Below are 21,758 nucleotides of genomic sequence, written 5' to 3'. Positions count from 1 at the left end.
ACCCTCTCCATTCCCCCTTTGAAAAAAGCCCACCTCTCCTCTACTAGGGACCGTGCACTATCCATTGCAGGCCCTAAACAATGGAACGCCCTCCCTACCACTCTCAGGCTAGAGCCATGTTACGCCAAGTTCAGAAAAAAACTTAAAACATGGCTCTTCCGACAAGCCTACCCTGATTAAGTACACCGACTTCTGCAAGTATCTTGCCTACGCCTTGTATATTCCTGTAAATAGTCCGTTGCAGTTTTTATTTATTGCTTTAATTCCTCCACCTCCTGCTCTTTGTATACTCCTCCTTGTTCGCCCTCCCTGTTAATTGTAATTTCTACCTTTAAAGTTACATTGTAAACCGGTATGATGTATGCATACTAATACCGGTATATAAAAGTTTTTAAATAAATAAATAAATAAATTTTAAATAAGTATAGAAAACAAATGAGTTCCCTTACGCTGTCAGCAGTGCTGGAATATTATGGCAGCGTTCTCTGTGACACAAATACTAGTATTGTTCCTGTAAGTCCTCAGATGCAAATTCCCCATTGATACATCCAGGAGTTCTGGGTGTTATAAATCAGGATTGTGCTCCCCTGGCTTCCAGAGACAAAAATAGCCTTTTATCAGGCAAGACATTCCATCTAAAATTAATTTCATGCTATGAAATAGTCCTCTTAGCCGGCATTATACATTATATATGATTTATAACCTGCTTTTCGTGATGACACAGAGCCTCTTCTGGGGAGCCTTTCCCCTAATGGTGTAACCCACTGAAATGTTATGATTATGTTAATACCATTACTACACTTCCTATTTATTTTTCTCACTCTACCCTACTTCTGTTATTCTCGCTCCCTATGCGCTTGCTTTCACCCGACCCCCGCGCTCCCCTTCCCCCTCCCTCTATGTGTAATTTCTCCTTCCTTTCTCCATGAGGTGATTGTAAACCGGGATGATGTGACCTACGAATATCGGTGTATATGAAAAGTTCATAAATGAACTGCTTTATTATGGTAAATCATCATTGGAATATCTACCAAACAGTGATTACTTTCATGGCGCAGAATCTGATATTTGCAAAGGGGACCTGTGTGCTCTTGAAAGCTCAGGTGTAGCAGCATTTTTGGATCATTTTTATGTTGGCCTTGTAAAAGGTATTGCAATCTGCAAAGAACCTTTCACCGTACACCAAGCAATATAATTAAACAATGAAAAGACAAGCTTTCTTGGGATTGTTAACTCTTTAAAAATTCCCGTTGTTCAAGTTGAATCTTCTGTGCTTTCAGACGGTACCTGCCAAAGCTGAAGGCTTTCCCCTCCAGGTACATTTATGAACCCTGGAACGCCCCTGAGGCGCTACAGAAAGCAGCCAAATGCATCATCGGTGTGGACTATCCCAAGCCCGTAGTGAATCACGCAGAAGCGAGCCGGCTGAACATCGAGCGCATGAAGCAGGTCTATCAGCAGCTGTCGCACTACAGGGGCTTGTGTAAGTGAAGGCCACGAGACGCATAAACCTCTCTTCCTCCCTCTGCTGAGTGATCTCACGTCTTTCCACCTTCCTGTTTCAGGTATGCTGGCGTCTGTCCCCTCCTCTTCCCAGGAGCTCAGTAATCCTCTCGCAGGCTCTGCCTCGGGCCAGGGCGGCACCATCGGGGCAGGTGAGGAGGGTCCTGTCCAGGGATGCGTAGTTTCCATAAGGGCTCCACGTTCTCCATCCTGCTTCATTATGCCAGGTGCACAGCTTCATCCTCTCTAGGACTAAGTCACATCTGGTTTCATTCTTCTCTTTTGGGATTTGTGCTAATTTGATAGCCTGCCCTGTTCTCTGCATGAAATTGCCATGAACTGAAGGAGATGCAAGGGAGGATGAGAGCTGAATATTGAACGGGCTGGGTCACATCACTGGCTCTGGTGCTGGCCCGTTTCGGTCCAGGGAATCCTAATGGGCAAATGCATTCCCTGTTGCTTATTCCCAGAAATGTGATTTATATTTTAGTTTCTTTGCAAGGCCAGGGCGGAATAGAATAAAAATAAATTGGAAAGATGGCTAATCAAGTTGAAACAAATAATTGCTATTGGACCTGTCCACCAGAACTTGTCCAGACCTCTCTTTAAATGGAGCTATAGTGCTAGGCACTGCACTTTTCATACTGCTCTCTAATACTGAGCATAGGTCGCAGGTTTCTCCTGCCCTGTGACTTCAGCATTAGCTTTCACGTTTGCACAGGCTTAATAAATTCTTTATACAGTCAATTAAACATTGCTTGTAAAAAAACAATTGTGTTTTCCTTCTGTTGTCCGATGCCATGAGCAAGGAAAACCGTGACTGGGTCTCTCAAACTCTTTGAAGAATGTAAATTAGGGACGACTTCTTCGTAAAGCAGCGAGGTTTTACTCTTCCCTGGTGGATTTCAGCGTCGTGCAGACACTTTAAAGGAGAAAGACCGTGTTTTATGTCTGTACCTTTTTTTCTAATTGACACCCTAGCTCCAAGGTTACCGCACGGTGCTCAGACCTCTCCCAGGCGGAAGGACGAGGGCACAGAGGATTTGAAGAGTGAAGACAGATTTAAAAGAACCAAAGTCACAAATTTGCCCATTCCAGAGTTTCCTGCCAAGGACTTATAAAAGGTTTGTGGGAAAAAGCTTTTCTTGGAGCAAATTTTTCCTTTTTGGTGATTTTAAAGTTGCAGTCATGGTGACTTTACGTAAGTTTGGGAGGTGTCGCACTGATGCAGGACCCTAAGGCAGCTCTTACACTTGGGAAAGGACATTTTTATAAACCTGAATGTGGCCGTATTGTGACCTGACGTTGGTCTAAAGTCTTTAAGTAAAAGAGAGAACATCTGTAGGGATGGAAAAACTAGGACTAACGTCCGTGGATGTTTAACTGAGCCCAACTTTTAAACAAATAGATAAGGCAGGTTGATATTTTGAAGTGTTTAGCTTACTGCTACTGTTTTAACCATGAGAATTTGTTTTCTTATTTGGGGAAATAGTTGGTGTTCACCTTTCCCAGGATTTCTCTGGTTAGTTATGCTGGAGAATCACTAAAATCTTGTCTTTCCTAGCGTGTAGACAGATGGACTCAGGACCAGTGGCTTTATGCTCCCCTGCCAGCAGATGGAGACGGAGCAAGCTGACATCACAGTATGCATAACCCTGCAGTGACTCCAGCCTGCCAGTTTTCTCCGTCTCCAGCAGTTGGTGGATGTGCATCTCCCTATGGGAAGTGATTTCCGTGGTCCCTCAGATGTGTGCCTTGGTCCAGTAGCTGGGTTTCCTGGCTTGCACTTAGCTGCTAGTTCAGCTCAAAGGCAGGCCGAGCAGATGCCTTCCCCTCCCCCCGCAGCTGGAGACAGTCTCTGAACTCAGCTGATAATCGCTGAGCTCAGCAAAGGTTTAAAAAAAGAGAGAAGTTTTACCTTTCAATCAGAGAGAGAGAGGGATTTCAGGACTTCCTCCGGACTCCGTGCCCGTTCATTCCCGCTCCCATTAGGGTTGGGGAACTGGGCAGCCTGGCAGGTTGAGTGGCTCCTGGTGGACTAGGCCCCGCAGTTGGGTTTTTTTCCTTGCACGCTGCTTGGTAGGCCGTGGCGGTGTTTTTCACGTGCTCCTGTGCGTGCCCTGCTGCTCTCTACAGGCCATCGGCTCTGTGCACGCGTTGTGTGCTTGATTTTTGGGCACAAATTTCACACTTCACACACTTAGCTTGGTGCGCTTATTTTTTGTGCGCATTCCCCTTTGAGCGCGAGCCATTCAGATGCACCGGTAAGCAAGAAGCCTATTTGTATTGTCTGTCACATTAGGGCTTCTCAGCAGACGCTCAGGGCGAGTTGTCTTCCTCAGATTGTGCTAAGGCTGGCTCTTCTCATTCTGATGATGGGTTGGTCATGCTGGACACTGTTCTCCCTACACCGGCCACTCCGCAGGCTTCAGGATGCACAGTGACTTTTGATTTATTTTTCTCTTTTGCAGGCAGGAATACCAAGAAGGTTCACAGGTGCAATTCCCTGGAGCCCCAGCCAGCAGCGGGACCTGCCTGTACCATGGGTGTGCATGTCTGCCAGCAGGTGCAAAGCTGAATACTGTTCTTGAGAGATGATTGGAGCACGTGCAGGGCTAGCGTCTCATGAGCTGCATGCAGAGTCTGTACTGCATTATGATGTGCCACTGCAGCCTCTCTGGATCAGTATTTGGACTCCTGCTCCTTGGGTTAACAGTCTGATAGGTTACAAACGTAATTAGGCTGTTTTTCATCGCTGTCGTATATGGATGTGTAAAAGATGTCTGCCTATGGACCAGGGATGCCTAATTCACAGACAACGCACATTCTACCCATCCTCCAAGGGATCCAGTGAGTAAGAAGAAAAAGAGATGGCATGAACGGGAGGATTTCTCTCCCTGATCCCTTTCCACTGCAGTTGTAGACAGCCTTGTGCTTTGCCTATCAGCACAGGAAAGAAAGATTTACGTCCTCTCCAACCACAAAACAAAATGTGCAGGTGCTGAAAGGGAAGGTCTTCTGCTGGAGTTGCCATTTGATAATTACTGTGGCCTGTATGAAGCTTTATTGTCAGGAAGAGGAGATGGAGTGAGAGAAACTAAAACTGCAGCTAAGGTGTAGTATAGAGCCCAGGGGCGAGATGATGGTGAATGCAGAGCAAACCCCCTCCTTTCCTCGGAGGCTCTGCTCTCAGGGACACCACAAATGCACAGGGTGATTGGGGTTCATGTCCCCTGGGCAGGAAGTTTCACACACACCCAAAACGTCATGCTCAGTATTTTAAGATCTCCAACTGTTTTTAAAAACAAAAAAATTCTGAAACCTTTGGCTTAGACCAAACCATGTGAAAATGGTTCCTTGGGCCTTCTGCCTACCCTGCCATGGTGCCTTCTAACCCTGGCCAGATTTGTTAGTACAAGTGCAGGCAGGATGTGTGCTTGAGACCTGCAATGCACAGCTTTACCTGGATGTGCAGAATGCAGTAAAGGAGGAGATGGGGAGGAAAGCTTTGCTGCACAGCCTAATGCGTCTTCCTGCCTGAGGTCTGCTTTGCCTGCATTGAAACACACGGCACTATTGGGTTTGCTCTTTCTCCTACTCCGTGAGGAAGTTTCTTCACTACGGTCTGTCTGCTGCATTAGGCCTCGTGGTAGTAAATTGCAGGTTGCTGTCTGAAGAAAGTGTGACCTGTTTTAGTGCTGTGTATCCGTAGGACGGTGAATGGCTCCTTTGGAAACCAGCAAGTCACATGCATTCACAGCTATTACCAAGGGTAAATGTCTACCCTGGTCTCAGCTGAGCAGTTCAGCTTCTTAACAGCTTCCCAGCACAGTTCTAGAGCGATCCCACACCTTGCATTTGTACTGTTAAATGTGCCTAGCGGGGATGATCATTTTACAGAAGGTTACATTTATATGGGATCTGCTTTACGTATGTGGCACCGATTCATTGATGTTGGTTACGCCGAGCTAACCTTGTTCACATACGAGGACTGTGAACTCTCTGACCTTTGAGTAGGGTCTCACATAGTGAAATAATAATCTAAATTTGCATCCAGAATATTAGAATGGATGAATGGTGTTGGAATAAAAAAGCATTTCCCACCAATGGAACTGGAGAGTCTGAATTCATCAAAGTGTGGCTGCAGAGATTTGCACCTTGGTTTTTTCTAAAACTACAGGCAGATTTGAAGGCCCTGCCAATACCTCTAACTACATTGAGGGTATGTGGCTTGTGAAATTGCTATTCCAGCAGTGGACAATTTTCAGACAGCTGTTTACATAGGTAAAATGCTCTTTAGCTGCAGAAATTCCTTCCTTCTACCTCCTATCAGGATGTAGCATCGCCAAACAGGAGAGAAGATGAATGGCTGAGCGTATGTAATGATCTTAGAATTGCTAAAGAGTGTGGGAGCCAGAGAAATGCTGGCGAGAGCTGCTGAGAGAACCAGCAGAACAACAGAGGTGAGACTTCCTTTGCACTACTCCAAAAAGATAGGAACAAACTAATCAGCCCCTATTAATTACCAACAAGCCGATTCAGTAAAGTCCGCCGGAGAGCGGGCAAACAGGCCCCTCGCCGGTGCACGCGATTCAGTATTTAAATTAAGTCCAGCGGTAGAAACGGGCAAAAGGAGGCGCCAGGGACACTAGCGCGTCCCTAGCGCCTCCTTTTGGCCCGGAGCGGCGGCTGTCGGCGAGTTTGACAGCCGACGCTCAATTTTGCGGGCGCGGGCAAAATTGAGCGTCCAGTTTTCAACCCGACAGCCGCGGGCCGAATTCAAAATTTTTTTTTTTTAACTATTTTTACCCTTCGGGACCTGCGACTTAATTTGCCATGATATTAAGTCGGAGGGTGCACAGAAAAGCAGTTTTTACTGCTTTTCTGTGCACTTTCCTGGCGACGGCAGAAATTAACGCCTACCTTTGGGTAGGCGCTAATTTCTTAAAGTAAAATGTGCGGCTTGGGTGCACATTTTGTTTTCTGAATCACGCAGGAATACCTAATAGGGTCATCAATGTGCATTTGCATGTTGAGGGCACTATTAGGTTCGGCGGGTGGGCCGCGCGTTTTCCGCCCCTTACTGAATAAGGGGTAAGGGAAATGTGCGTCCAATGGCGAGTTAACAGTGCGCTCCGTCGGAGCCCGTTAATTAGCTACCATAATGATGTCATCTCACCTCAGAGAAAAAAAGAGGAGGTAGTTAATGAGAGCCCTGCCTACTGCTCCCAGCATCCCCGGGAGAGGATTCCAGAGGTCACAGCGAGCTCCACAGCCCCAGGGAGAGGATTCCAGAGGTCACAGCGAGCTCCACAGCCCCAGGGAGTGTTAAGAGATGCTTAAAGTTTTGCCTTGAGAAAACTAGGGATTTTCATAAGTCTGAGAGGTTGTTCTTTACTTTCTACCACGAAAGGGAGAATTGGCTTCAAAGACTTTGATTATTAGACGGTTAAAAAATGCCATTTCTTCGGCTTACTTATTGCAGGGTAGAATGATTAAGGCCCATTCAACAGGGGCACAAGCTTCATCCTGTGATGAAAGAGGCTCAGAAGTGCCTCTTTGTAAAAAGATTTGTAAAATTTCCTTTCCTTCACTTCTGCTACACCAGCCCAGAACCCCTCCCATTATATATAAAGTGTAAGATTTTTAGTCAAAATTATATTTTCATACTTACTGGTTGTTGCATTTGGACTTGGCTTCCTTGAAGAAAGAATTTTAAATTTGTTGTATTAACCTCAGCTTATTAGGGTGTGACACTGCAAGATTTATATTTGCAAACACGTTTATTTTTGTCTATTTATTTTCTGATGTGTTGTTTAGCTTTGACAGTAGTAAACTGGCTGAATTGCTTCTGACCATCACATTTATTCTAGTGATGTCATTTAAAAATAGATATATATAGAACTCTGCCTCCCTATGTGCTGGATGAGAAGATATAGCCATAGGTTCTGGACTGGTGTGGCAGAACTAAAGGCAAGGAAAGTAACAGGTAAGACATAATTTTAACTGGACATTATTACATAAGGAGAAATTATCTCCCCACATCAAAAGTTTGGGGAAATGTTTAGAATCTAGGCTCTCATTTCAGCATCATATTAAAAATACCATCAGATCAAGCTTCTGCAAGCTGAGAGTGTTGCCTGCCTTTAAGCCACTTCTTAACTGATGATTTTTGGTCTTGATTTGCCCCTCTTAGACTACTATAATGTGGTTTATTTGGGCCTTCCTGCGTACTCTTTAACTCTTCAAGTTTTACAAAATGGTACAGCACATCTTATCGCAAGCACCACATTCGTAAGCACCGCTCCCCTGTGCTTGCTAAACTTCACTGGGCATAAAGTATAAAATTGCAGTCATGGTGTACAATCTTCTTCAGCTTCCGGCTTTTCCCTGGACAAATGCTCTTTTGAGGATTTACACTCCATCTAGAAATGTGCGTTCTGTCACCCATGGGTTGCTGGAAATACCATCACACAAAGCAGCCTGTCTGCAAGAGATACGGGCGAGGTCCTTTTCAATTGCAGCTCCTGAATTTTGGAATTCAGTCCCTTTACAACTGAGGCTGGAAACAGACACCAAGAAAGTCCAGGCTGAGGTAACTTATGTTTTTAGATTAGCATTCCTGTAAACTTTTTTTAAATATGACTACATTGATCCTTAAGGTTATAGCATCAGGGCCTACAGTTTTGTTTCATTATTGCCTGATTTTTTTTACTGTTTTTATGAGTCTAATGTTGCATTGTGATGTATGTTTTATTTATATAATGTATTTTATCATGTAATTTTGTAAATCGCTCAGAGCCTTGCCCACAGAGCAATCCACAAATAAACTAAACAGTCTGACATTGCAGCAGGACTTGAAAATGGGCAGAGTATAGGGGCTTTGTTCTTTGTATATCTTATCAGTCATCACCAGCAGATGACCCTGACACTGCAAGATTTGGTTAACAGGGCTGAAGGGATAATCCCAGATGTCTGTATAATCTTCCCTGTACTGACTGCAACTGCTCTTGGATACCATCATGAAGTGCGTAGACAGCAGATTACGGGCAACATTTCCGAACCTAACATCACTTCTCCATTTACCTTCCTGCCTGTTTCCAGAGTTGGCAGTGAGCTCTGACCTTGTTCACCAGCTTCTTCTTTTACACACCTTCCCAGTGAAAGCAAGTCATAAAAGCAAGAAACAATAAATGAGGGAAGCTTGAAGCAATCTGGGAATAGTCACACTGGGATTTATCTTTGTATATCTTATGGTGATGACTGATAAGATATACAAAGATAAATCCCAGGGTGAAAATTCCCAGATGTACACGCCTTCCCAGGGTGAATATTCCCAGATTTACACGCCTTCCCAGGGTGAATATTCCCAGATTTTACACGCCTTCCCAGGGTGGATGTTCCCAGATTGCTTCAAACTTCCCTCGTTTATTGTTTCTTGTTTTGAATTTATGACTTGTCTTTCACTGTGTGCTTATGGAGAGAGACAAAATCAATTACATCATAAAATTTTCTAAAAATCTAAATGATTTAAAAGTAAAAAAATTCACAATAATAAACACTGGAATTGTAATAAAATAAAAATTTCACTACCTATAAATTAGTCAACTTGAAAATATAAAAAGTTTATAAATATAACAGGAGAGTTGATAATCCAGTTAAAAATAAAACTAGAATTAAAGGTATTACAAATCTTTGTCTAAAAGCCTGATAGGACAGCCCGCTAAAAGTCTGATAATTTTTCCATGGATGAGCAAGATGATGGTAGCTGCCCTATTTGTGGGCACAGCAAGAAAAAGCTCGTTCCCCTGTCTCCTTTAATTTCACATCTGTCTGACAGGAGAATGCATAATAATTCCTGGGTAGCTATCAACAATCTGGTAGAAAAGCAAGGAATAACTTTATTTTGTTAAATGAGGTTCTGTAAAAGAAGTAAAATGAATTTTAATGTTTTATTGTACTGGCTAAAGACAGGATTTTGATTATGTATGGAAGACCCGTACGAGCAATTGTACGATTACATTTTTTTAATATACAAATATAGCATAACTGAAAAAGTGGGAACTTTGCTAATCATAGAACCATTTCTACAGTTAGACTGCTTGTAATGACAGAAATCTGTTAGCATGATAAATCTGATGAGTGCTGTATATTTCTCACCCCAGCCCTTGATCATTCCTTGGGACTTGTGTGCATGGGTCATTGATGTCATGGGAATTCAGCACCCTTCCCTGTTCATACCATGACTTCTCATTCTCCCTTCTGCTAACTGATAGCCTTTTGCATGTCTTCCTGCCTGAGGTCACTTCTCAGTGACCTGCAGCCTGATGGTATCAAAGAGCAGTTGCAGTCACTTACAGGGAAGATTATACAGACATCTGGGATTATCCTTCAGCCCTGTTAACCAAATCTTGCAGTGTCGGGGACCTCTGCTGGCGATGACTGAGAATGTCACAGTCTTGCTGTCATCGCTATTGTTTTGCCTCCCGATTTGGCTGCCTAAGAGCTGTTTTTTTTTTATTTTCAATTTTCTTTACTGAATTTGTATACAAGTTCTCTTAACAAAAGAACAAGGTTATTCATTATTTCCAGGGCATAAATTTAATGCTTTTTGTTCCCCTTAATCTTTGTAAATACCAAAGTTCCTGATGTGTGGTGAACTACTCTGACTCTTGTGAAGAAAACGGGAAGATAAGATCAAAAAAGGAAAAATGCACTTTGAACAAAAATGAGAATTAACTGAGTGATTTTTTGGGTTTGACCATTTAATGCTTCAACAATAGCTATGTATAAATATAAGGTTGTATCATAAATGTATTTTAAACATAACTTTGCAGTCTCTTGACCTTTATTTTATGTTATAATATGTGCTTAAAATGAGAACTTGCAAGGAGCTGAACTGTGCTCAGATGTGCAGCAGACAGCACTGTGTGGTATTAAAGCAGGCTGGGAATGGAGCTGAAAGCAGTGGTGCTTTTTTTCTCTCTTCTAAAAGTGTAACGCTGTGGTAGGGAAATTTGTGGGTCTCTGCTCAGTTGTATGAAATTATTTCCATGTGTAAGGTGGACATAGGGGGTCATTTTCGTAGCGTATCGCACATGAAAAGGGACTTTTCGCATGCGATAGATCAGGGTGGAATTGGCCCCGGAAGAGGAGGAGTCGGGGGTGTCGTCGGGGCAGACGCGGCGGAAACTTCGCTGGTGGCGAAAAGGTAAGAACCCTTTCCGCTGCCAATAGCGAGCCCAATAGCACCACCTTTTACGATGGTGCTATTGGGTGAGAAAGCTGGCCCGACGGAGGTGTGATCGCTGCCGGCTTTTGCAGGCCTGCCCCCCGCTGTGCCCCGCCCCCGTTACCACTGGATTCTCTAAAGTCTGCGACCTTAGAAAATCCAGGCCATAGAGTGTATAGCAGTGAATGAAGAGATAGACTTAGATGGCATCTCAGACATGGTGGAAGGAGGATAAGCAATGGGATAGGACTATACCAGGGTACAAATTATATTGCAAGGATAGGGAGGAGCTTTGGGGTGGGGGTGGTGCTTTATGTCCGGGATGGCATAGAGTCCAACAGGATAAAGATCCTGTGTGAGACTAAATGCACAATAGAATTTTTATGAGTAGAAATCCCTTGTGTGTTGATAAAGAGTATAGTGATAGGAGTATACTACCATCCACCTGGGAGACACCTGTTGCGCAGACGGTTTTCAAGGCTTACAATTCAGGTAATCTGAACCCAATCACAGTAAATCTGGAAGATGTGTTAGGCCAGGTTGAGAAACTGCAGAGTAGTAAATCACCTGGACCAAATGGTATGCATCCCAGGGTTCTGAAAGAACTCAAAGGTGAAATTTCAGACCTACTTCAAGTAATTTGTAACCTATCATTAAAATTATTTGTTGTAGCTGAAGACTGGAAGGTGGTGAATGTAACTCCGATATTTAAAAAGGGCTCCAGAGGTGATCCTAGAAACTATAGTCCAATGCGCCTGACTTCAGTGCTGGGAAAAATCTTGGCAACTATTATAAAGAATAAACTCACAGAACATATACACAATTTAATGGGACACAGCATGGATTTAAACACAAGGCAAGTCTTACCTCACACATCTGCTGCATTTTTTTGAAGGGGTAAATAAACATGTGGACAAAGGTGAACCAGTAGATTTGGTATATTTCAATTTTCAGAAGGCGTTCGACAAAGTCCCTCATGAGAGCCTTCTAAGAAAATTTTAAAAAGTCATGGGATAGGAGGCGATGTCCTTTTGTGGATTGCAAGCTGGTTAAAAGACAGGAAATAGAGAGTAGGAATAAATAGTCTGTTTACACAGTGGAAAAAGGTAAACAGTGGAGTGCCTCAGGGATGTGTACTTGGACTGGTGCTTTTTAATATATTTATAAATTATCTGAAAAGGAGTAAGATGAGTGAGGTGATCAAGTTTGCAGAATACACAAAATTATTCAGAGTAGTTAAATCACAAGCGGATTGTGATACATTACAGGAGGACCTTGCAAGACTGGAAGATCCGCATGTCAGATGAAATATGTAGACAAGGTGATGCATATGGGGAAAAATAACCCATGCTGAAGTTACATGATGTTAGGTTTCATGTTAGAAGTTACCAACGAGGAAAAATATTGGGGTGTCATTGTGGATAATACATTCAAATCATAAGCTCAGTGTGCTGTGGTGGTCAATAACGCAATGTTAGGAATTATTATTAGGAAGGGAATAGTGAATTAAATGAAGAATATCATAAAACCACTGTATCTCTCCATGGTGATACTGCATCTTGTATACTGTGTGCAATTCAGGTCGTCTCATCTCAAAAAAGTTATGGTTGCACGAGAAAAGAACAACAAAATGATAAAGGGCATAGAATGGCTCCCCTTTGAAGAAAGGCTAAAGAAGTTAGGGCTGTTCTCCTTGGAGAAGAGATAGTTAAGGGAAGATATGATGGAGGTCTATAAAATCATAAGAGGCCTAAAATGAGTAAATGTGAATCAGTTATTTAAGTCAGATAATACTAGGAGTAGCCATGAAGTTAGCAAGTAGCACATTTAAAACAAATTAAAAAAAAATATTTTTTTTTTTTACTCAACACATAATTAACCTCTTGCATTCATTGCCCAGAGGATGTGGTTAAGGAAGTTGGCTGGGTTTTAAAAAAGTTTGTACTAGTTCCTGTAGGAGAAGTCCATAAACGTCTATTAGTCAAATTGACTTAGTAAATCGCCACTGCTTGTTGCCGGGATCTATTCATAATGTTTGGGTACTTGCCAGATACTTGTGGCCTGGATTGGCCACTGTTGGAGCCAGGATGCTGGGCTTGATGGACCTCAGCGTGCACTTCTGTTCTTCAGGGCTGCTTTTAATATTATATTAAGTCATTTTCTCTCCATCTTCCACAAACCTTGGACCATAACAAAGCACCCCATCAGTTTTGCAGAAGCTAAAGAATTGGGAGCATTATCACTAAAGGTCTCAGGCTACAGGACTTACCATCCTCAGCATGGAAAAATAGGATCTAGGAAGCAGCAGAGCTTTCAGCCCTGCCTTACTGCAGGTGCTTTATGAGTGCAGGATGCTTCTCTCTTTATGTATTTAAATAAAATCCCATCATAGCCTCTCCCGATTTTCACAGGCGAGCACAAGGCAGAAGCCTCTCTGATCACATCCCCCCAAGTTGTGCTCTCACTCCAGATGTGCAAGACAGGTTGATCCAGGCCTGCTTTTACCCCGGTGCATGCAGGGATTTGCAGTCCTGACGTCCCTGTTGCAGCTCCTTAGAATAGCAAGACTACAAATTCGAGCTCCTCCTTTCTCTACCGCTTCGGTGCATTGGTAGGGGGTCCGGAGCTCGACCCCTCCCTCCTTCGGCGGGGGATCCTGTGCGCGCTCCTCCTCTTCCTGCCCAGCAGCCTCGCTCCCTCCGCGCCTACCCCTCTCAGCCTCTCCCCAGCATGGCGGAGAGAGAGCAAGGAGCCGCCTCCCCTGCCGGATCGTCCCCCTTCCTGGGGCTGCACATCGCTTCTCCTCCTAATTTCAGGTACGGGCGGGGCGTGGAGAAAATCCCAGCTGCAGGCCTTGTGCCATGGTTTGGGGGGGGGCTGCAGCGGTGTCTGCCCGCCAGGCGCCTCCATTAATGCGCTGCAGGCAGCCCCGGCTCCTCACTGCTCGCCAGCTGGGGGGCTCCCCCGATCCCAGCCCTAATAACGGGGAGACTGCGGCCCCCTGCCTGCAGGCTTTCCAGTGCTGGGAGGAGAAGTGGCAGTGCCACGATGGCAGGCCCCAGCCCAGGGCATTCCCTGCAGCTCTGCTCCTGCCCCAGTCTGAGGCATCGCTGGGCTCCTCCTGCTCACACATTGGACATTGGGATTCCTCTAGAACAGCTTTGGGTTGGATATCAAAAAGGCAGCACAGACAGACAGACTGACAGAGCGAGCAGCTTCTCGAGCGAGATGGGCTGAGAATAATTCCCTTTGTTTATCATCAGCTTCCCTTTTCCTAAATAATGCGCACTGCAATGGTTGCCCAGCTATGACCCACTCAGCTGAGAGAACCGGACCCATCCAAGGTCGCAGAGAGATGAGGAAAAGGGACTTGGTGAGGCTCCACTCACTGACAGCCCAGTGAGTGAAAACTGGGCACTAGAGTTCATGCTCAGTGCAGCTTGCCCAGGCTCATTTTTACAGCCTCACATAAACACATATTTAGGCAACTTACCCTGTCCTGAAGCACTGCCTCCTGTGAAAGATTTAACCCTTGCCTTGTCACTGCAATTCCTAGATGTTTCTATTTACCTGATTTTATTTATTTGTTTGTTTGTTTTTACTATTCCGATGTTCAACTGAATTAATCACACTGGTTTACAGCTTAAACAGTGGAATCTATAGGAATATATTTCATATTTTATATGGAGACATTGTAACATGCTTAGTTTTGTAACATGGATAACATTGTAACATTGAGACATTGTAACATGCTTAGTTTTGTGACATTGTGACATGATTATTCTTGTAACATGGAAAACTTTGAGACATGAGTGAATATGTGGCAGGGGTAGCTCTGTGATAAGAGTACTTTTGTGGCAAGGGTAACTTTTTTTTTTCACACTGAGATCCCTTTAACTTGGGTGTAGGTGTAGATGTAGCCAGATGGCTTGATTCACATTGTGTTAACCATTATAGGTTCTGTTGTGAGGTGGGGGGAGTGAAGTGTGTGTTGATTGTGGGGGGTGGGGCTTAGCTTGGTGTGGGATATGCTTTTTTGAAGAGCCAGGTTTTGAATGATTGGGTTGTGGAGTTAGGGATCGCTCTCTAGTTGAGGTTAGGTGGGCCATTTTAAGTGATGGAGTAGAAATGAGGCCAGTGTTGGTGGAGCGCAGTGTTCTCTGCGTGGATTGGAAGTGCAGGGCAGGGCTCATCCAATCACATTTTTCAGTGTATAGTGCTTTCTGGATGAGTGTTGGCACTCTGTATTAAATCCTGTATGAGCTGGGCAGCCAGTGTAGGTTTCTTAGGATTGGTGAGATGTGTTCAGTTCTTTTGATGTTTGAGATTGATCTTGCTGCATGTTGGAGTAGTTGTAGTGGTCTTAGAGTATTGGTTGGAAGGCCCAGGAGTAGGGCGTTGCAATAGTCGAGTTTGGAAAATAGTAGGGCTTGAAGTACTGTTCTGTAGTCGTGGTTTTAGAGTAGTGGTTTGATTTTTTTTTTTTTTTTTTTTTTTGAGAATCTGGAGCTTGAAGAATCCCTCTTTTATTATTGTGTTGATGTAGTTCTTCATGTTGAGTTCATTGTCTATGAGAACTCCAAGATCTCTGATTGTGGAGGTTGTTTTACTCATTGTGGTAGATGATGAGTCATTGTGATTGAGAGTTGAGATGTTCTTGTTGTTGATGTGCAGTATTTCTGTTTTATTGTGATTGATGTTGAGGGACATTTGTGATAGAAGGTGAGTTATTTTTTGGAGGTGGTTGTCCCATGTTTTTAGTGTGTTTGTGATGTTTTCTTTTATGGGGAGTAGAATCTGGACGTCATCAGCGTATAAGAAGAATGTTAGCTTTAGTCCTGATAGGAGCATACATAGGGGGAGGATGTAGATGTTAAACAGGGTTGAGGAGAGGGATGAGCCTTGAGGTACTCCATGAGTGAGGGGAATTTGTTTGGATTCCTTTGTGTTGATTCTGACTTTGTATGATCTGTTTGTCATGTATGATTTAAACCATTTAAGTGTGGTATTAGCTAAGCCTATGTCACTTAGTCTGTTTAGTAAGGTTTCGTGGTTGACAGTGTCAAAGGCGGCGGAGATGTCTAGTAGGATGAGGAGGTATGATTGTCCATGGTCGAGTCCTCTGAGGATGTGGTCTGTGAGGGACAAAAAGAGTGTTTCAGTGTTGAAGTATTTTCTGAAACCATGTTGGAATGGTGATAGGAGTTTATGGTTTTCTAGGTGTTTGGAGAGTTGGCAGTTAACAATTTTTTCTATGATTTTGGCAGTGAATGGAAGGTTGGATATGGGTCGATAATTTGATGGATCGGCTTTGTTGAGTTGTGGTTTTTTGAGGATTGGTCTGATGCTAGCGCATTTGAGAGCATCAGGGAAGGTGCCTTGTTCCAGTGAGATATTAACTATGTCTGCTATGGGTCTGGCTATGGTGTTTGTGATTTGCTTTAGAAGTTTTATGGGAATGGGGTCGATGGGGTGGGCGGCTGGGTTAAGTTTCTGTATTATGTATTCTACTTCGGTTGAGGCGACAGTTTCGAATTGGGTCCAGGATGTTGTAGAAACTGTTCCGAGTTGAGTCCAGGATGATGTGGTAGTGTGTGCTGGGTTGGGTGCTGGCTGGTTGGTATGTGGGTTGACAATTTTATCGTTGAAGTAGTTGGTGAGTTCTTCACATGTTCTGGATGTGCAGATAGGCCCTTAGACCACCGTGTCCTCATTATCATGAAATCTGCTCTAGGCTGTACAGATTTAATCTGACCTCATAGTTCCAGTTCTGCTGTCCGTGTACCATGTAAGTAGTCTCTTCTGTGTATTCTGGGTGAGTGCCCACTGCCCAGGCCAATCTCAGCAGAGAAAAATTCAGGGCTCGATTATGAGTACAGGCAAGCAGAAGTTTCTGAGATTGAATTTTGGGGTCCAGTGATGGCTGTGCAGTCATGATATCTCTGCTGCTGGTATCTTGATATATGTGAGGCAGCTCCGTAATCTAATAACATGACATGTGCACCTGAGGGAGTATGTCACCTAAAGATATTATGAAGCGTACAGATGAATGTTTTACCTAATGATATCCATCCCACCCTGCCCCTCCAAAGACTGCATCATTTAATATTGTGGCATAACCTGAGCAATTGCCTGATTTAATATCATGATATACACACTAGAGGGTGTGGATCACCTAATTATATCATGGCACTCCCCAGAGAATGTTGATGTGTACACCTAAGGAAGTGTCACCTATTAATACTGCGATAAATGTCAGCGGGCATTAAAAAGACAGGGAGAAGTGAGCTTGGGCACTAGAAGGGTTGGGAGTCGGGTGTGGGGGTTAGAAGGGTAAGGAGTGATCATTCTGCTCCACTCGGTGAGGCACTCTGTGCTTTCATGGAGACCCCAGAAGCGCGTCACTGATGCTGCACATGGGTATTAGATCAGATTATCAGTATCACACGCAGGGGCATTACAAGGGTAGAACATGGTGTAGAGGTGCATTAAGTCAGGGACTGCGGTGCATGAGCAGCAGCAGCAGGGCAGGGATATTAACAGGGAGGGAGGGAGGACATTACAAAGGATGGGAGACGGTGTCATTGATTTCAGTAACTTGATTCCCCCTTTGTCTGTGGGCATGGTGCAGAGGGAGGGGAGATGAGGTGCTATTGATTTGGGACTTGGAGGAGGCAGGACTTTTCTGTTTTTAGAAAGACATTAGGAAGCAGCAGAATGCAAGGTGCCTCCATCAGGACAGCTGATCCCATCTATTTCCAACATGCTGGCAGTCTCTCTCTGCAGTCAGGACAAGAGGCAGCAGGAGCTAGGGCCTGATGTGCAGAAAAATGAACTAAACTGATTAATCCAACTGAGAAATCAACAAGGGAAGGGCAGGCAAGAACCCCTCTGGGTGAAGTGAGAGCTTGCACTTATCCATGGAAGTGGTTTCTAAGTGCAGCTCAGGCTGAGGATGGAGTTCGGGAAGGAAGATGAGAGTTGGCTGGAAGACCAGTGGGAAAAATGGTAGGCGAACAATCAATTTGCTTACTGAGAATACCATCAAGAGTGTGCATGCGGTCTGTAATGTCAGCCTCTGTGCATACACAGAGCGTTCACCTGGCTCTGTGTGCACTGTCCTGCTGCCAGCTGCTGGTTATGGGGCACAGATCATTTCTTCTCCCCACTGTACTCCTGATGTTCTTCAGTTCTCCCTCAAGGACTTTTTTTTTATTTATTTACTGTTTGCAAAAAATATCAATTAGTCTTGCAATTCAGGGGTGAGCCACAATAAAGATGGCCACCTAAGCAGTTTTAACAATCATGTCCTCTCAGGACAGTCTTTTAACAGTTGACACTGTAATGTAGCAGGACTGTGCTGAGTATTCTGATTGTGAACAGCAATGCAGCACCTTGCTTCACCAAATTAGAATAAATAGGGCTGGAAAGAATGAAGATTTCAAAGTCTTCAAACCTGTTATTTTGTTTGGGAATGTAATAGAAACCAAAACAGAAAAAGACATAAATATATAAATTAAAGTGTTGTAACTCCTGTTTGCATCGAGCAAAATATTTTATATCCAGTACTGCACATTTACAGGTAGATTTTAAAAGTGTTGCTCGCGCAAAAACGGCCCCATTCACGTGTACTTACATTTAATTTTATATTGTGCGTGCATCTTTGCTCATGTGCCAAATATGCATGTTTATGGGTGCACATGTGCTCCTTTTAAAATGTACCTGTTAATATGTAACATACATGTGGACAGATACATATAAGTTGCTACCTAGAGGGCTGTGCGGTTGTCTATATATTGTGTGGCGTCTGTGGCCAGAAAGAACATATAGCATGTGTCTGTACAGCTGGGTGTACTGTTTGTAGGGCGTGCAGGGGAGAGAGCAGAATTATTATTGACATCAGGAAGTTAATGAGCCCCATAAGCACACACACATGCAGTGAGTATAGGAACCAATCCTACTTTGTCACTTGCAAAACAGAAAGTGGAAATTTCCTGCAAAGAATAGCAATTTGCATTTCTATAGTGGCACATTTCCTCATAACAGCATCTGAAAAACATGCATGCAGCCACCTCAGGGATGGGTTTCAATGTGCAGCTTCAGCAGGGGAGCAAGAAAGAAGCTCAATGTTAATATGAGAAGAGGCAGGCAAAGTGACTTGCCTGGGTTCCCTGGAGAGTGGTGCAGCAGATCCGCCTCCTCCTCCTCCCAGAAGCTGTTCAAGTTTAATGATTTTTTAAATGGATCCCTGCAGTCACAGTCTGGGCTCCGCTCCCATCCCTGGCTCCTCCTGCAGCTCCCTGCAGCACCCATGGAGGTGCCAGCACAACTCCCTGCAGCACCCATGCTGGTGTCAGTGCAGTGCCTCTCCTTGTTGAAAAAAGCTTCCTGCGGCACCCTTGGTGAGGTCAGTGCAAGACCCATGGAGGTGCCAGAGAAGTGATATCCTCCCTGTCCATGTGAAGAGTTTACAGTGCTTTGTCTTGTCTTTTGTAGGCTTACTCATGATATTAGCCTAGAGGAATTTGAAGATGAAGATCTCTCTGAAATAACAGAAATCTCAGATGAATGCGGACTCAGCCTGCACTGTAAGGAGAGCCTGGCGTGCAGGGTAAGGGGCAGAAGGGCACTGTAAGGAAAAGCTTGACCTCCATAAGGGGAGACCTGGAATAGCCAGGTTCTTGTTGGATGGGACGCAGTAATTAATCAGACTGATAATTGCCAGTTCTCCCTTGTTTCTGATGCTGGGTTTATTTTTGGTTTCTGCTCTGCAAACTAAACGGATACAATATTCTGCCTTTGTGGTCCATTAGCGTGCATTAATGTGTGTCTGGTCTTGCTGTACCATTTCTGGCAGGGTCCATTAGTTAGGTAATAGAGACAGGATTCTTCCCTGGAGACCATGAGCTCATGTATAACAGCTGTGCTCAGACTGACCAAGGCAGTGGTAAAAAGCAAAGCAAAGGAAGGAGCCAGCAGATAGCTGAGGGAGCAGGAGAGAGAGCAGGATCCAGGACAAGCTGGGGAAGCAGAGAAGTCAGTGGAGTTGGGAATTAGATGGAAGGAGTGAGAGAAGGCAAAAGCTTATTGAAATTTGGGAATAGGCGGGGATAGTACAGTAGCAGAAATAAGAGGATTTTCTCTTCCCATCCAATCCTGTTCCTCAGGAGGTGAGCATGTTTAGTTTATTTTTAATGAACAAGTGAACATTATCCCTTATCTGTACAATACAAGAGCTGTAAGATACCTGAAATGGTGCAGGATGATGCAGGAGCTTCTAATGTCCAGGAGGTGGCAGCGCGGGCCAGGAGATGCAGTAGTATGGTTGCACTCTAGCTCCGTCTCTGTCTCCCCCTCCCTTTTGCTGGGATAGTGCAGAGATTCTCTATCTCTTCTTCCCTGTTGGAGAACAGGAGTGTTTGGGTGATAGGATCAGTAGTTTGACAAGGTGTAGAAGTAAAAGATCAACAAATAAATTGTTAGTAATGCTTTTTTACAATCAACTTTCTTGGTTGAGAATTTGTACATGTGTTGTCAAAGCAATGCATTATGGCAGGCAACAGGTTGGATTTTCAGGATATTCCTAATGAATATGCATGAGAGAGATATGTATACAATGTAGGCAGGGCATGCAAAACTCTTATAAAAATGAATTGGGGGATATTTTATTTATTTATTTATTTAGGGTTTTTATATACCGACATTCTCGATATACATATCAAATCAAGTCGGTTTCCATATAACAAAACTGTCGCCGGTAAGGCGTTACATTAAACATGGTAAAGGTAAAGGGAGTACATTAAACAATAGACAAAGTATTGAACAGAGAACGTGCAGCATAACATTAAACAATCAACAAATTATTGAACAAAAGAACGTAGGGATATCCTGAAAACTAGCCTTTTGGCGGCCCTCGAGGGCTGGGGGTGAATGTAGTCTCATGATTCCCTATGGGCTTCTGGCGGCCCTCGAGGGCTGGGGGTGAATGTTGTCGCATGATTCCCTATGGGCTTCTGGCGGCCCTCGAGGGCTGGGGGTGAATGTCATCTCATGATTCCCTATGGGCTTCTGGCGGCCCTCGAGGGCTGGGGGTGAATGTCGTCGCATGATTCCCTATGGGCTTCTGGCGGCTCTCGAGGGCTGGGGGTGAATGTCATTGCATGATTCCCTATGGGCTTCTGGCGGCCCTCGAGGGCTGGGGGTGAATGTCATCTCATGATTCCCTATGGGCTTCTGGCGGCCCTCGAGGGCTGGGGGTGAATGTCGTCGCATGATTCCCTATGGGCTTCTGGCGGCCCTCGAGGGCTGGGGGTGAATGTCATCTCATGATTCCCTATGGGCTTCTGGCGGCCCTCGAGGGCTGGGGGTGAATGTCGTTGCATGATTCCCTATGGGCTTCTGGCGGCCCTCGAGGGCTGGGGGTGAATGTTGTCGCATGATTCCCTATGGGCTTCTGGCGGCCCTCGAGGGCTGGGGGTGAATGTCGTCGCATGATTCCCTATGGGCTTCGAGGGCTGGGGGTGAATGTCATCGCATGATTCCCTATGGGCTTCTGGCGGCCCTCGAGGGCTGGGGGTGAATGTCATCTCATGATTCCCTATGGGCTTCTGGCGGCCCTCGAGGGCTGGGGGTGAATGTCGTCGCATGATTCCCTATGGGCTTCTGGCGGCCCTCGAGGGCTGGGGGTGAATGTCATCTCATGATTCCCTATGGGCTTCTGGCGGCCCTCGAGGGCTGGGGGTGAATGTCGTCGCATGATTCCCTATGGGCTTCTGGCAGCCCTCGAGGGCTGGGGGTGAATGTTGTCGCATGATTCCCTATGGGCTTCTGGCAGCCCTCGAGGGCTGAGGGTGAATGTCGTCTCATGATTCCCTATGGGCCTCTGGCAGCCCTCGAGGGCTGGGGTGAATGTTGTCGCATGATTCCCTTTGGGTTTCTGGCGGCCCTCGAGGGCTGGGGGTGAATGTTGTCGCATGATTCCCTATGGGCTTCTGGCAGCCCTCGAGGGCTGGGGGTGAATGTC

The 21,758-nt window shown here is 44.8% G+C and overlaps 2 protein-coding genes across 5 annotated transcripts in view; both read left to right on the top strand.

The window, feature by feature from the left end:
• CRY2 (cryptochrome circadian regulator 2) overlaps positions 1 to 6,144 on the top strand; it is a 41,065-nt gene extending 34,921 nt beyond the window's left edge. For 2 of the 4 annotated variants that reach the window (XM_029582247.1, XM_029582249.1), the window contains 4 exons: positions 1,281 to 1,483; positions 1,566 to 1,730; positions 2,485 to 2,627; positions 3,975 to 6,144. In XM_029582247.1, coding sequence (XP_029438107.1) covers positions 1,281 to 1,483; positions 1,566 to 1,730; positions 2,485 to 2,624 — 508 coding nt within the window. In that variant the 3' untranslated portion in view covers positions 2,625 to 2,627; positions 3,975 to 6,144. Of the gene's footprint in view, positions 1 to 1,280; positions 1,731 to 2,484; positions 2,628 to 3,974 lie in introns of those variants that run through there. The other 2 variants (XM_029582248.1, XR_003853199.1) reach the window with 2 other exon arrangements.
• A 7,192-nt stretch (positions 6,145 to 13,336) lies between these two features.
• Positions 13,337 to 21,758, top strand: part of MAPK8IP1 (mitogen-activated protein kinase 8 interacting protein 1) — a 28,091-nt gene continuing 19,669 nt past the window's right edge. The window contains exons 1-2 of the mRNA XM_029582150.1: positions 13,337 to 13,551; positions 19,232 to 19,346. Of these exons, the coding sequence (XP_029438010.1) occupies positions 13,466 to 13,551; positions 19,232 to 19,346 (201 nt within the window). The 5' untranslated portion in view covers positions 13,337 to 13,465. The remainder of the gene's footprint in view (positions 13,552 to 19,231; positions 19,347 to 21,758) is intronic.

This window comes from Rhinatrema bivittatum, chromosome 17 (genome assembly GCF_901001135.1).
Source record: "Rhinatrema bivittatum chromosome 17, aRhiBiv1.1, whole genome shotgun sequence".
Classification (NCBI taxonomy): domain Eukaryota; kingdom Metazoa; phylum Chordata; class Amphibia; order Gymnophiona; family Rhinatrematidae; genus Rhinatrema; species Rhinatrema bivittatum.
The sequence above is the reverse complement of the archived record's forward strand: the minus strand, read 5'-3'. Positions and strand labels throughout refer to the sequence as shown.